This window comes from Danio aesculapii, chromosome 18 (assembly GCF_903798145.1).
Source record: "Danio aesculapii chromosome 18, fDanAes4.1, whole genome shotgun sequence".
Classification (NCBI taxonomy): Eukaryota; Metazoa; Chordata; class Actinopteri; order Cypriniformes; family Danionidae; genus Danio; species Danio aesculapii.
In genome coordinates, this window is record NC_079452.1 from 5,182,071 (window position 1) to 5,196,476 (window position 14,406).

Genomic DNA, 14,406 nt, shown 5'->3' on the forward strand with positions numbered 1-14,406 from the left:
AAAACATTAGAAAAATGTGTACTTGCCTGTCTTTCTGCACTTTGGCCAGGTTGTCAGAAGCAAGCAGAGTCTGTTGAATTTTGAGGTGCTTTTGGGATTTGAGTTCTCCTGAGAAATTTGACAAACTGCTTCCAGCCATCAGTTGAGCTGTTTTTAGATGCAGTTCGGTCCTTTGCTGCTAAATAAAGAGAGTTACATAAATATTTGGACATCGACACAATTCTAACATTTTTGGCTCTATACGCCAACACAATGGATTTCAAATTCAATGAAAGTTGACGGCAACAAATTCCAAATGCAAATAGCACACTTGAAATGAACTCTGGACCTTTTATCTGCTCATTGTAATTGGGAAAATGAGGGAATAACACACACCTGGCCATGGAACAGTTGATAAGCCAGTTGTCCCATTACTTTTGGTCCCTTAACAAGTAGGAGACACATATGCAAACTGTTGTAATTCATACATCGTTCGCATGATTTAGATGTAAATACCCTCAAATTAAAGCTGACAGTCTGCAGTTAAAGCACATCTTGTTTGTTTCATTTCAAATCCATTGTGTTGGTGTAAAGAGCCAAAAATGTGAGAATTGTGTTAATGTCCTAATATTTATGGACCTGACTGTATTTAAAATGTGCCATAAAAGCAAAACATGTTTGGGACATGTCTGTTTACAATTACCTATTATTACTTTTACCCCCATTTTGTCTCAATAAGACATTGAACTCCAGTTACAACACAACAGCTGTCTAATAAATGTGCTGTAAGCTGGATCAATCTTGTGAAACCTGTCTAGGTCAATTTTTTATGGGTCAAAATCATAATAAAGTAATAATTTGCATGAGAGCTGAACACATTTCAGAGCCAACGTTCAAATGAACGCAGTTGGTGGGGGGTTGATGTTCTTCAGTACCACAGTTCACACATTTGACATGGTGCACTGGTCTGAAAAGGAAGTAAGCTTTTTTGTAAAGCATTCCGATTTTCTGCACACAAAGTCCACCCTCTAAATAGTGAATGCACCATAATGCAACCATGACTAACTGTTCCTATAACTCAAGAGTCTCAAACTCAAATTGGCGGGGGGCCATATCAGTGACTGACAATTCATAGGAGGGCCGCTTTAACATACAAGCATAACAAAAAAACCTGATGTAATTGATGCACTCAGACATCCTTTCCCAGAGTATCTTCTTTTAGTTTCTTCTTGGACATATTGAAGAGGTAGGATTAATTGCTATAAAAATACAACAATTTAATAATAGGCATAATAATTATTATTTTTATTCTGTCCCAATCAATTGTTGCTAAACCAAAAGTTTAGCAGATAGTGTAAAAACAGCAGAAAGCAGATTGGGTAACTTTAGTGACTTGACTAGCAATTGTTCTTCTCAATATCTTTCTTTTTTTTTGTAAAACTACAATAAAGAGGGGGATATATATTATAGGAGTGCATAGCTTATATTTTTTATCTAGATTAATCTCTGAACTAATCTAGATTAATCTAGTTTAAAAAGGCTCACTTGAATTCTACCGAAGGCAATCAGAATATGTGTGCTACCCAAATAATAAGTCTTTAAGAATGGGTTACTCAAGCCAGGTGGCGCACTGGTGCACTAAAATGCATCACAAACTGCTTGAGAAACTGTTCTACTATGATAATTGGTGATGAAAATAAATTATGTTCAATAATATGTACTTGTGTTTACTAACTGTTAATTTAGTTTAACATGAATTTTGAACTGTAGGCCTACATGAGCTCGAAACAGCGATTTTTGATTACCTTAATCAACTAAAGTCATAACTGAACTAAACAGAAATGGAATTAAGATGTGGAGTATGCATATATTAGTGGCATTATTATGGTGGCCGGGAAGTGCAAAACAATATTACAAAGTGTGAAACACTTTTACAAAGCTCGAGACAAATTTACATTTTGAAAAACATTTTTACCTATCATAAGACACAATTACACAGGAAAAACAAACGGTGTGTGGTACATTCCCTTTCCATAAGGAATCTGTAATTGTAAATGTGCTTCGGGACTTGTAAAAGTGTTTTGCGTTTTGTAAATTTTTTTTCTAAAATGTAAATTTGTTTCGTCCTTGGTAACATTTTTTTTCCTGTGTAATTGTGTCTACTGATAGGTAAAAATGTTTTTCAAAATGTAAATTTGTCTCGAGCTTTGTAAAAGCGTTTCACACTTTGTAATATTGTTTTGCACTTCCCGGCCACCGTACATTATTGAAGTAAACACAGCAATCAAACTATTACCATCATGTAGGACTTTTCGCCATATTTTCCGACAAGATCCACACACGCAGCTGTCAGTAAAGGACCAAACACACACGCACACACACATTGCGAAATACAGAAGTTTTTCTTCTTTCTATTTCACGTGCGTTATGAAACTGTATAACACTTTCACCAGTCCTTACTCCCTATTTGCGTCTAATACCCCAGTTTGTCACGGTGGCATGAATGAAATGTTCATGAGTTAAAGTGAAACTGCCGAACTGCAGTTAAAGTCAGGCATCCTGCTGATTTGATTCAGAAGGGCACTTTTTTGTCAGACGGCTCACCGGTCAGGTATACATCCGTGCTAAAATATCAAGGTGAAAGTCACCATACCTTGCGTAGAATAGACCCAGCTCCCAAACCAACTTTGAGAATAGATTAACAGCGATATTTTTTTTATCGCGCAATAAGAGTGTTAACGCCGACAATGGCCCACCACTAATATATATATATTCACTTTTACTTTAACATGCTTTCAGTCAGCCAGCAGTCAAATGTTACTAATGCACATTTTTATACAAATATTTTGAAAAAATAGAGCTTTAGTAAAAAAAATGAGCACTTACAGACATATATTTCAACATTTAAATCAGCCCCAGAAGTAATCGTTACTCTGGACCGCACGCTGAGAGAAATCAAAAGTAACCTGAACATATAGTACAGTAACGTCCAGTAGGATGGGGGTCGAAACCACAAGTGGCTATATACGACTGTACAACAATGATAGTGATTCAAAAATATATGTTTTGGAGGGTCGAATCTCATCACATTTTTGATGTCAGTTGCGGGCTGGAGGGAGGAGGAAGGGGGGCCGTAAATGGCCGTGGGTCGGCAGTTTGAGACCCCTGCTATAGCTCATTAAAGAAATTTGGACAACAATTTTAGACCATGCGTAGGGCACAGAGACTGTTTTTCCCATCCTTAAAACAGCAAAAATGAATTTGTACATGGCCTAAGTGTACCTGCACATTGTGATTAAGACCAGGGGTTCTCAAACTCAGTCCTGGAGGTCCAATGTTCTGCAGATTTTAGCTCCAACTTGCCTCAACACCGCTGCAAGGATGTTTCTAGAAATCCTAGTAAGAGCTAGTATACCCCCCCCCCCCCCCCCCATCAATCTTTTCACAAAAACTATTTGTGTTATGAATATTAAAAGGCCTTTAACAGAACTGGGCTGATCTACACAATTGGCAACATGACCTTCTTAAATAGTTTCAACAACATTGTTTAAAAGTGGAAGTAATATATTAAATTAGAAATCTGAATCAGAAAGAGCTTTATTGCCAGATAAGGAATTTGTTTTCGTGACAGAGCTTCTACAGTGCAATAGAATTACAGAGACAAAAACAGATAATAAATATATTATAAAAATAGAAGTAAGTAGTGAATGCAAATATACAAATTGACAAGTGTTTGTACAGGTATATTGCTATATACAATGTTATTAGTGCAGCTGTTATGTGGAATGTGGGTTTTACAATATGCACATATGCTGTAATTAAATACTGTATATGCAAGCTTTGAATTTATGAACTGTACCAATGTCAGTCAAGCTAATTTTTGACGTAGAAATTATAATTAATGGTAATATCAAAGTAACTGCTATGATCATCAGCATTGTAGCCCTCACGGATCTCTCGATAAAGCTTCATGTTATTCTAACGAACCATAAATACCATTGTGCCCTGCACTCACACACCAGTTTCCTCTTGATTACACACACTCAGCTAATTAATCTGTTTAAACAGACACACAGACACACACACACACACACTCATCCAGTGCTGACTTTTGTTTCCAGACTAAACATTACAAAGCGTTTAAAATATCTGCTTTTGTGTTACTTTTAGAGTTAAATATTAAAACAAGGCCTGGATTTCATAAATTTTTTTCTGATCAAACACATGCATCACTCATGCATCAAAGTATTCTAAGCCGTTCACTCAACATTCACATTTGCTGTTATACATGCTGCAAATTGAGGCTGACCACACTGCATAAATTTCAGAACAATGCAGATGGCCAATGTTACCTTGGGATTTGGTGTTGGAAGAATATTCTGGGTGGTCACTAGGGCACTGACTGATAATCAGTTGCTATAGTGAACTCGTGGTTTCTAGGGCACAGAATGATGAGGCTATGCAGAACATGAAAATACACACCCTGACTCATCTTCCAGTTTATTCTCTTTGTGTGTGTTGTCTTTTAATCTCTGTTAGGCCAGCTGTTTAATGCAGATCTTCACAAATTATCCTTGTATTTTTGTATGGAATATGAAGCAGTTGATCTAAATGCAGCTTCATTTATTAATACATTAGAGGGCACCTATGATGCAAATCATCTATTGTAAACTGTTTGGACAGAACTGTGTTAGTGTGTCCACTGTCATATTGGGGTAATATAAAGACAAAAAGTCTCTTTTTTTAATTTCCTGATAAAATAGGATCCAAATCCCTCCCTTTTTGAGGCCCACTGCAATGTGACGTAGGAGTGTGGTTTCCCCGGCCACAGAATTGAATGACAGTCATGTATTAACATGTCTCCGTAGTAACACGTGTAATCATATCAATAAGACAGGATGTGTACAAAGCAACTGGGATTAAAAGACCTGTTCAGCTCGCTGTGATCATTTATCAATCATCAAATGTGATCAAGAATGAGTTTAACAAGTTTAAAATGTTTTAAAACAGTGCTTGTTTGTAATGAATTACAACTTTTTTACCGTCTTTACCACAGCCGGGTCTCAGTACAATTATAAAAGAAGACGCTTCAATCCCGGTTTGTAGACGCTAAAGGGCACATAGGTTACCCCTTTTTTCATATTTAATATGTCTTTTGTGTCCCCAGAATGTGTCTGTAAAGTTTCAGCTCAAAACACCCATCAGATTATTTATTATAACTGTTTGAAGTGTCTATATTACAGCTGAAAAAAAGTTGTTGCTATTTTTTTGTACTGGGCCTTTATGGCTAGTCCTCCCCACCCACCGTTCCCACGTGCCTGTCAGCAATCGCCGCCCTCAGCTGCCTCAGGAAGCAGATCTCACATAACGTGTGTGAGAAATACTACAGTAAGAACTTTAACAATCAGTATTTGATGCATTTTTTGTGGAGTTGCAACAATGAGTCACAAACAATGTCATTACAAAGTTCACGCACACACACAGCGAGGACACACACACATAGCGCAGACACATACACACACAGCGTAGACACACACACACATAGCGCAGACACACACACAGAGAGAGAGAGAGACAGCACGTTAAGCTTTGCACTCGTTTTGCACGCATATGTGACATGATACTGGTAATATCCACTGCTGTATGGATATCTGTTATGTTAACGTACAAAATAAACCTGATTTAACGTCCACAAACCGGGATTGAAGTGTCTTCTTTTATAATTGTTCTGACACGCGGCTGTGCTGATTAAGTGAATCTGAAGTGAATCGCTATAATTCATTACACACATGCTCTGTTTTAAAACATTTTAAACTTGTAAAACTCACTCTTGATCACATTTGATGATGATTGATGATCCTAGCAAACTAAACAGACCTTTTATTCCCGGTTGCTTTGCGCTCGTCCTCTCTTGTTGATGATTATACATGTGACTACTGGACATGTTAATGCGCGCAGCTGTCAATCATTATTGGTGGGCGGGGGGACTGCACTCCTACTTAAAGTTGCGGTCGATCTGAAAACCGCTCCAATTGGTCCACCCTTTTTATGTTGTTAAATTTGAAAAAAAAGTACTGGGTGTGTTTATTTCACCCCAATATAACAGTTTATACACTATACTTACACACATTTCTGTCCAAACAGCTTGTAAAGTAGATTTTTCACCATAGGTGCCGTTTAAATCAGGTTTATTTTGTACATTAATATTGCAGATATCCATACAGTGGATAGCAGTATAGCAGTGGATAATAAATTGTACCCTGTTATATTTGCGTGTCTGTATGTGTGTGTGTGTGTGTGTGTGTGTGTGTGTGCATTGTGTGTGACTCATCGTTTCAACTCCAACAAATACATCAAATAATCATTGGGAAAGTTCTTACTGTAGTATTTCTCACAAACGTTACATGAGATTTACAGACACATTCTGGAGACACAAATAAATTATCTTAAATCTTATAAAAAGGGGTGAAATAGATGCCCTTTAAACTGAAGAGAAATCCAAAAGTAAGCAGAACATACACAATGACATACTAAACAGAACTAAGGGCAATATTTACAACATACAAAACAAATAAATAAAGTACATCAGAACACCTGTGAAAATATATAATTAAAAAATGACTAATGAGTATGATGACTAATGAAACATACTAAGAAGCCATGACATTAGCTGCCCAACATTCGCCACAGCAGAATGAATCGCCAACTTATCCAACATATGTTTTACACAGCAGATGCCCTTCCAGCTGCAACCCATCACTGGGAAACATGCATACACTCTCATTCACACAGATTCACTACGGACAATTTGGCTTACACAATTCACCTATACCACATGTTTTAGGACTTGTGGGCGAAACTGAAGCACCCGGAGGAAACCCCATGCGAACATGTAGAGACAACATGCAAACTCCACACAGAAAATGCCGACTGACCCAGCCGAGGCTCAAATCAGCGACCTTCTTGCTGTAAGGCGACAGCACTACTTACTGCGCCACCATGCCGCCAACTTAGAAAATCAGGTATCAAAATTAACTCAAAGATACACAGCAACAAATATGATTTTACAGACCATTTATGTCCAGTTTCTGAATAAAGTTTCTGAAAATCATATTTATGCTAATTCCAATAACAAAGTGACAGCAGTGCTGAGCCCACTGTGCACATTATAGGATTTTAGAGGAGGATTACTAATTTTCTTAAACTGTATACAATGTATTGTTTTGTTTAATTATTAACCTTTGTGCACTGTTCAAATGAACTATCCTTTGGTTATGTTAGGGATGAAAACATCCACTGAATTAAACTGCTGTAAAAATTCATCAAATAAATATTTTTTTCACTTTTTTTCAGAAATATTTAAATCAACCTCAGTCCTGATCAAAACTACTAACTGTTTTTAAAAATTACAGGATTTTAACTAATTTATTTAAATGCCAAGTTTACAAATGATGTCATTGATTTGCTGAAAAAAATACAAAATGGCGTATTTTTAATATAAAAGTACATTGTAAAAAATAAATCCGTATAATTTATGGTTAAAAACGGCAGCTGTGGTTGCCTGTATTTTACCGTTATAAATACGGTACAAACCGTATAAAAGTAATTTCTCATTTTTACGGTAAAATGATACTACCGTATTTCATTAATTTATAGAGGTAATATGTCTGTATTTTGAATTACCAACATCTACACATCTTTTGTTACAGTTAGACACATTAGCACACCCATATGCAGGTGGTGATGAGTAAGTTACACAATGAACCAATGCTCATCACAAACAACTTTTCCCACAAGCAGTATAGAAGGTGCTTAGTGTCATTCACACAGCTACTAAACACCAGTATGGTAACACACATAAAATTAAAGTCATGAAATAAACATTGTTTATCAACATTAGATGTAACATAAATCTCTAATGTACATAACTGATGGGGAAACAACTAAAAAGATCCATAGTAATTTTAACACAAAGCATAAAAAGTGATGTGCCATGCAGGGAATTCTGGGAAAGTCAATTTACAGTTATTTACCGTATATATTAAGGAAATATACCGCTAACCAGGTTACGGATTTGTACTGTAGCAGTTTTACTTTTTTTTTACCGTTGAAATCACGGCCATTTTTTACAGTGTAATTATGGACTGTTTTTTTTTTTTTACCTTTTATTACAGTCTTGGACATGTGAATGATTAGTAACAACATTGGCTTTGATCCATTGTTAGATTTTTCTTTCTAATTTACTGTTGGTGGCTGTTTTTGCCTCATTGAGTTCCACTATAACCACATTTGATGATGTATAAATACACAGTCTTTGTTTTTGATTACTCCATGTAGTTCTGAGAACTGAAAAACATATTAAAATTTTCTTAGACACATCAGGGTAAGTGCGCAGAGGTCACCCTCACACTCTCAATGACTATGTTTACATGGACCTCAGTAATCAAATTATTTGCTTTAATCTAATTAAGAGAATAATAGGACTAAGGTGTTTACATGAGTTGCATTTTAAGTGTTACTTTCATGATCCCGTTTTACATGTTATAGCACATAATTCGATTAACATCATTGCGTCACCGCGCTATCCGCATTTCATCTGGAGTTTCATGCAATTTTGGGCGTGTCATTTTTAATTTGTCGACTTTAACTGCAGTTTGGCACTTTCACTTTCATTCACATTTCATGCACGCCCTCCATGATAAACAAGATATTGGATGCAACTATGAACTGCTGGAAGAGTTGTTTTAATGGAAGTTCATACGGCATGGTGAATGGAGGAAAAAAAACCTCAGCATTTCACGATACAGGTGTCTGTGGTCTGCACTGGGTAGGTGCAAAAAGTCTCAAACAGCCGTGTGAATGTGTGTGTGTGTGTGTGTGTCTGTGGACTATCCTGTCGCAAAACGTGGTGAAAAGTCCTACATGGCAGTAATTATTCGATTAAGGTGTTTACATGCCTGTACTGCACTTCAATAATGCGACTAAGATCGGCATACTCCACATGTCTTAATTCAATTATGATCTTTATCTGATAAATCTAAAATAACTGTTTACATGGTAAACTCTTAATCAGAGTATTGTCTTAATTGCATTAAAATCTAATTATTGGTGTCCATGTAAACGTAATCACTGTCACGATCACAAGCAATTTAACCTTCATAGATCGCTGGAGAATATTCACATTTACTCAGACTACAATCCTGTCTCAATATGAACTATTTACTGTCCTGTAACACACACACACCTGCTCCAAGTATCCATTGATTAAACTTACACATCTGATGCTGCCCAAGTACTGATTGCACACACATATATATGGCTCACTTATTGCTGAGTCTTGTTTATGTGTATTTGGGAACACTACGACACGGTTTCCTGGGGCCTCATGTACAAAGACTTGCGTTGAATTAATACTAAAACATTGCGTTCGGACAAAGCTGTAAATGTACGTACGCAGTAAAAAAACAGATGTATGAAACACTGCGTACACGGAATACCATGCATTTTCTCTATGTACATCCGATTTAACGTGAAATTGAGCGTCACTGGCATGAGTGCAAAACCCCTCCCTGCCTCCTCCCTCATATAAATATGGTAATGACTCCACTTTGGCAAAACCAAACCAAAAAGCAATGGCAAAAGCAAGTGAGAAGAGAAACTTCGCAGAATGTGAATTGGAGGTGCTCCTACTGTATCTGAGGTAGACTGGAGAAGAACTGTTATTTGCAAGTTTGTCCTCTGGAATTAATAACAAAATAAACAAAATAGAGTGGGAGAGTTGAGCTGATGCGGTTAACGCAGTGGGGTCTGAACATCGCACTGTGAATGAATTAAAAAAGAAATGGTTCGATGTAAAGGTGCAGTTTAAGAGGAGAACATCGGCGCACCGTCAAAGTGTGGACCAAACAGGCGGGGGAACAGGGGATGCTGAACTAACACCCTTTGAGGACAGAGTTGCCTCAATTGTGGGCGACACTTTACTGTCTGGAGTAGTAACCGTGTCTGTGGGAGACACAGATGTATTAGAGTAACACTTTGTTAGGGCGGTATAGCAGCACCTCTCCGCTCTTATCAAGGCAGCGCCACTGGCATTTCAGCTGCCCAATTGCCCGCTCTACTACTGAGTGGGAGAATGGGCATCATTGTATATGCGCTCTTTGACAGTTTGTGGGTTGTTGAGGGCAGTTTACAGCCACGTCTTTAATGGATAAACGCAGTCTCCTGATATGCATTTAAATAATAACGCTCAATAAAAAAAAAATACAAAAAAACTTGGAATAACATCTTTGAATACATCTATCACCAAGAAGCCACCCAATGGCTTTTTTTTTTGCATAAATCTGTTAACTAACTGATTTATGCAAAACAAATTATATTTATCTGATGTATTTTTACAGCAGTTTAATTTAGTTTATGTTTTCATTCCCAATATAACAAAATGGTTGTAAATTTGCCCAGAGTGTATTGTTGAGTTTTTTCAAAGCATTTTGTCAAAATATGAGTCAAAATACAATTTGTCACCTAAAATCATTCCGCTAACTGAAACACAGAATAAGTTATGGCCAAATTAAGACTCAAAATCATCCCAGTGTGGATGAAAACATCCCCAACAGTACATAAGGGTTAAGGATTCAAAAAATTATAACAAGGGAGAAGTTGCATGATGCTTAACATAGTCATGTTAGTATAGACGAATTACCATGTCTGTAAACATTCAAGATGCGCGCGCAGCGAGGTTCCAGAAAAAATGGGAGCATTAGCATTTACAGAGAGGGAAGGACATCCGATGCGGTACAGAGTTTGTTGTCTTAGAAATAAGTTATATTGATTACATATTTTATTTACATAATGCTTTCAGCGTATTATAACAGCTTGTCACCCAGTGATAAGCACAGTTATTCAGCAAAATGAACGTTAAAGTGAGCGGCGTTCATCTGACAGGTGCATTTGCGATAGCACCCTCCCAATGAATATTGGATAAGACGAAATGGCCAAGCATACAGCCCGAAATACACAATCTCATTGAAGCTCCAAGTGTTTTTACAAGAGAGAAGTTAAAGGCCTACAAGTCTTTGGATGCCAACAATTCTGTGTGGGCATGTGCAAGAAATAATGTTCTCAAATTATTGTAATTGTCTAGTTTTTCTAAGGAATTATAATTTACCAGATAGTTTTATGAATATTTACTTTTACTCTTCCTTGAGTACATTTTAAGTGCTGTATTGGTACTTTTACTCCTTTACTTTCCTTCAACCTGCAATCACTACCTTTTTTTTTCTTGCCTATGGGGATTAGAAAAATCAGTCCTGTGATTCCTGTCCAATCAAATCACACATAGAAAGTAAATTGTATCATAAGGAACTACCTTAAGACATGGGCTATTTATAATTGCAGAAAACTGTTTGGAAGCATTAAAAGTGTCCAAGAAGATGTCCAAAATCTTTACACGCATTGACCCAGAGACTGTTTAGATGCACGTCACTGATGAGAGGATCACAGATGTTTACTGAATGATGACTGAAATGGCCTTAAACACCCAGCAGGCACAGGATGTCAACATGACCTCAGATTGACAGTGTACCCTAACGTCATGGGAACGTTGCATTTTGTTTGGAATTGAAAATCAGGTTGACGTCAGAACTCAATGTCAGGTCAACGTTAATGTCCAACGGCCAACCTAAACCAACCAAATATCAATGTCTAATGATGTTATAGCTTAACTTTATGTGGACGTTACCACTATGACGTCTATCAGACGTTGGATTCAGGTTGCCATACCTGACGAATAAATGTCAGTATTTGACATCAATATGATGTTGGTTTAAGATGTTGGCTTGACATTGGATTTTGGTCACTTTCTAACAAGCTAAAATCGACCAATTATCAACATCATTTGGCATCATTATTGGACATCAAAATAACGTTGTCCTTAGACGCTGGCTAGACATTGAATTTTGGTCACTTGACATCACAACCTAAATCTAACCTAATATTAATGTCTTATGACGTTGTGCCTGCTGGACAATAACTCGATGCACTACAGAATGTTACGTTTACACACACATGCACAAATTACATGTAAACGCATCAGCTTTTTACAGTGTAATACTCACTACTTACTACTCTTGAGTACTTTTGAAAGGTCAACTTTTTATTCATATTTATTATTAGAGTAATATTTACAACAGATACTTTTACTCGCTCTACATTTTTAGGCAAGTAATGGTACTTTTACTTGAGTATGATTTTTCAGTTCTCTTTCCACCACTGGCTACCGGTAGCTCAGTCTGTCATATTTCATTTAAAAAAACAGGATTAACACATCTTGTCAGCTTCAAATGTCTGTCAGAATGAACTACCTACTTAAAGAAGGGTGTAAAAACAGGGGTAGCACATTTTGTCAGCTTCAAATGTCATGAACTACCACTTCAGCTTCAAATTGGAATGAACTACCACTCTAATAAATAAATTAAATATAAAACTAATGAAATAAAAAACTAAAAATTAAGGCAGTAGTTTACTTTGGTAGACATTTGAAGTTGCTACACTTTTTCTACATTGTTCAAGAGAGTAGTAGTTATTTTCGAGGGGTAGCATATATTGTTAGCTTCAAATGTCTATTTGTAGAAGAGGTGTGTGTTCTTGGTTAAAAAAATAAAATAAAATAATAATAATAATATATATATTCATTATTTGGCCAAAACCAAAAAGTCTTACTTTGTGCTCTGCTCTACCCCACTAAAAATAATTTCATGACTTGAACTGTTAAAAAAGTGTAACGCAACAACATCATATAATATCAATCAACAAATCCTAACTTTGTTTAATTCACCAAGGATTATTTGCCAAGACACTAAATATTAAAACTAGCAAGCATATCGGGCATAATCGAGCAAATGTAGCAAGCAGATTCCTAAATTTCCAAACCAACGAGCGCTTTAAGTTTGATGTTGTTACTCACAGTCTCCGCTCTGGGGCGTATAATATTTCCTAACACTGACAGCTGATCAGCGCAATCCTGCAGCAAAGCACACGCTCTGAGCTCCTCCACGGACATCATACTGCTAATTAGGACTATATAGAAATTTAGATAATATATAAATGAAATGAAAAGGTTTCTTTCTTTTAATCCTTCTAACCAAAGAGGCAAATCAGCCGTGAAGAAGACGCTACACGTGCAGCTGTAGCAACAGCGTCCGTCGTCATGACAGCACGTCTTGTACACATAGATCCGCTCCATTTGCTGGCTATTTTTATAGAAAATTCTTGCTGAAAATTTTTACAGCAGACCGAATTCATTTACATGTTTATGAACATGTTTTACCAGTTTTGTCTGTTAGAAGATGGTTTATTGACAAAACACTCTATTCATAAATATATTCTTTCTTTTTGACTTATTTAGTTTTTCTTTATCTTAAACATGCTGTTCATTAGTAATGTTCAGGACTTCGTGATATTTTAATCCCTTTTAGATTAATAGTATATTTAACTACATAATATTCAGTTTTGGGCTGCACGGTGGCGCAGTGAGTAGTTTGCCTCACAGCAAGAAGGTTGCTGATTCAAGCTTCGGCTGGGTCAGTTGGCATATCTGTGTGGAGTTTGGATGTTCTCCCCGTGTTTGCTTGGGTTTCCTCCAGGTGCTCAGTTTCCCCCACAAGTCCAAAGACATGTGGTATAGGGGAGAGCGGGGCACAAAGTAACACTTTTTGGTTTTAGCCAAATATTAACAGACAGAGGGTTAGTTGCAACACATGCTTATAAAGGCAGATTTCTCACAGTTAATTTAATTCCTGTTTACTTTAAATAGTAGCTATATTTCCTCAGTATCTGGCTCATTTTATTTTTTATTCTACATAGCACAGTGTGTTTATTTTTTATCTATTAGATAAACACATTTGTTTTTATTTGCATTAGTATCTATTATTATACAATGCATTTATTTGCATTATTAGGAATAAAATTACTTTTTCTATTAAAAACATTACACTCAAAATGTAAACATTATGTTGTTGGTTTAGTTTGTGTCCAACAGTGTGTGGCTTAATTGTAACTCCCTGTTACAACTAACCCCGCTGTGTCGTGTTTTCTTAAAAACTGGCTAGCAGTCACTGTGTTTTTTTACACCTTTTAAATGGTTTCATCTTTTAGCCTAGAAGGTGGTGATCACAACAATATAAGATTTTACTTACATTCACAGATTTAAAAAAATTTAATAAAAAACTATACTATAATATAATAAATATAATAAAAAATACTTTTTATGCTTCAAAAATGGTTTCTCCTGTGTTTCTCATCCAAATTTCGCTGAACTTTTTCAATAATTGTCAGGAAGACGTCTGCCGACACTGTGGTGAAAACCTTTGAAGCATGCCATGGTTAATCCTAAGCAAATACCTTAAAACTCGGTTACATTTTACCCTGCGT

At 36.4% G+C, this 14,406-nt stretch overlaps 1 protein-coding gene across 1 annotated transcript in view; it reads right to left on the minus strand.

Annotated features, from left to right (window-relative positions):
* The window catches only part of iqcg (IQ motif containing G), a 38,059-nt gene extending 24,959 nt beyond the window's left edge, over positions 1–13,100 (minus strand). The window contains exons 1-2 of the mRNA XM_056478481.1: positions 12,941–13,100; positions 23–175 (exon numbers count right to left, since the gene is read on the minus strand). Of these exons, the coding sequence (XP_056334456.1) occupies positions 23–175; positions 12,941–13,039 (252 nt within the window). The 5' untranslated portion in view covers positions 13,040–13,100. The remainder of the gene's footprint in view (positions 1–22; positions 176–12,940) is intronic.
* Between the last annotated feature and the right edge of the window lie 1,306 nt (positions 13,101–14,406).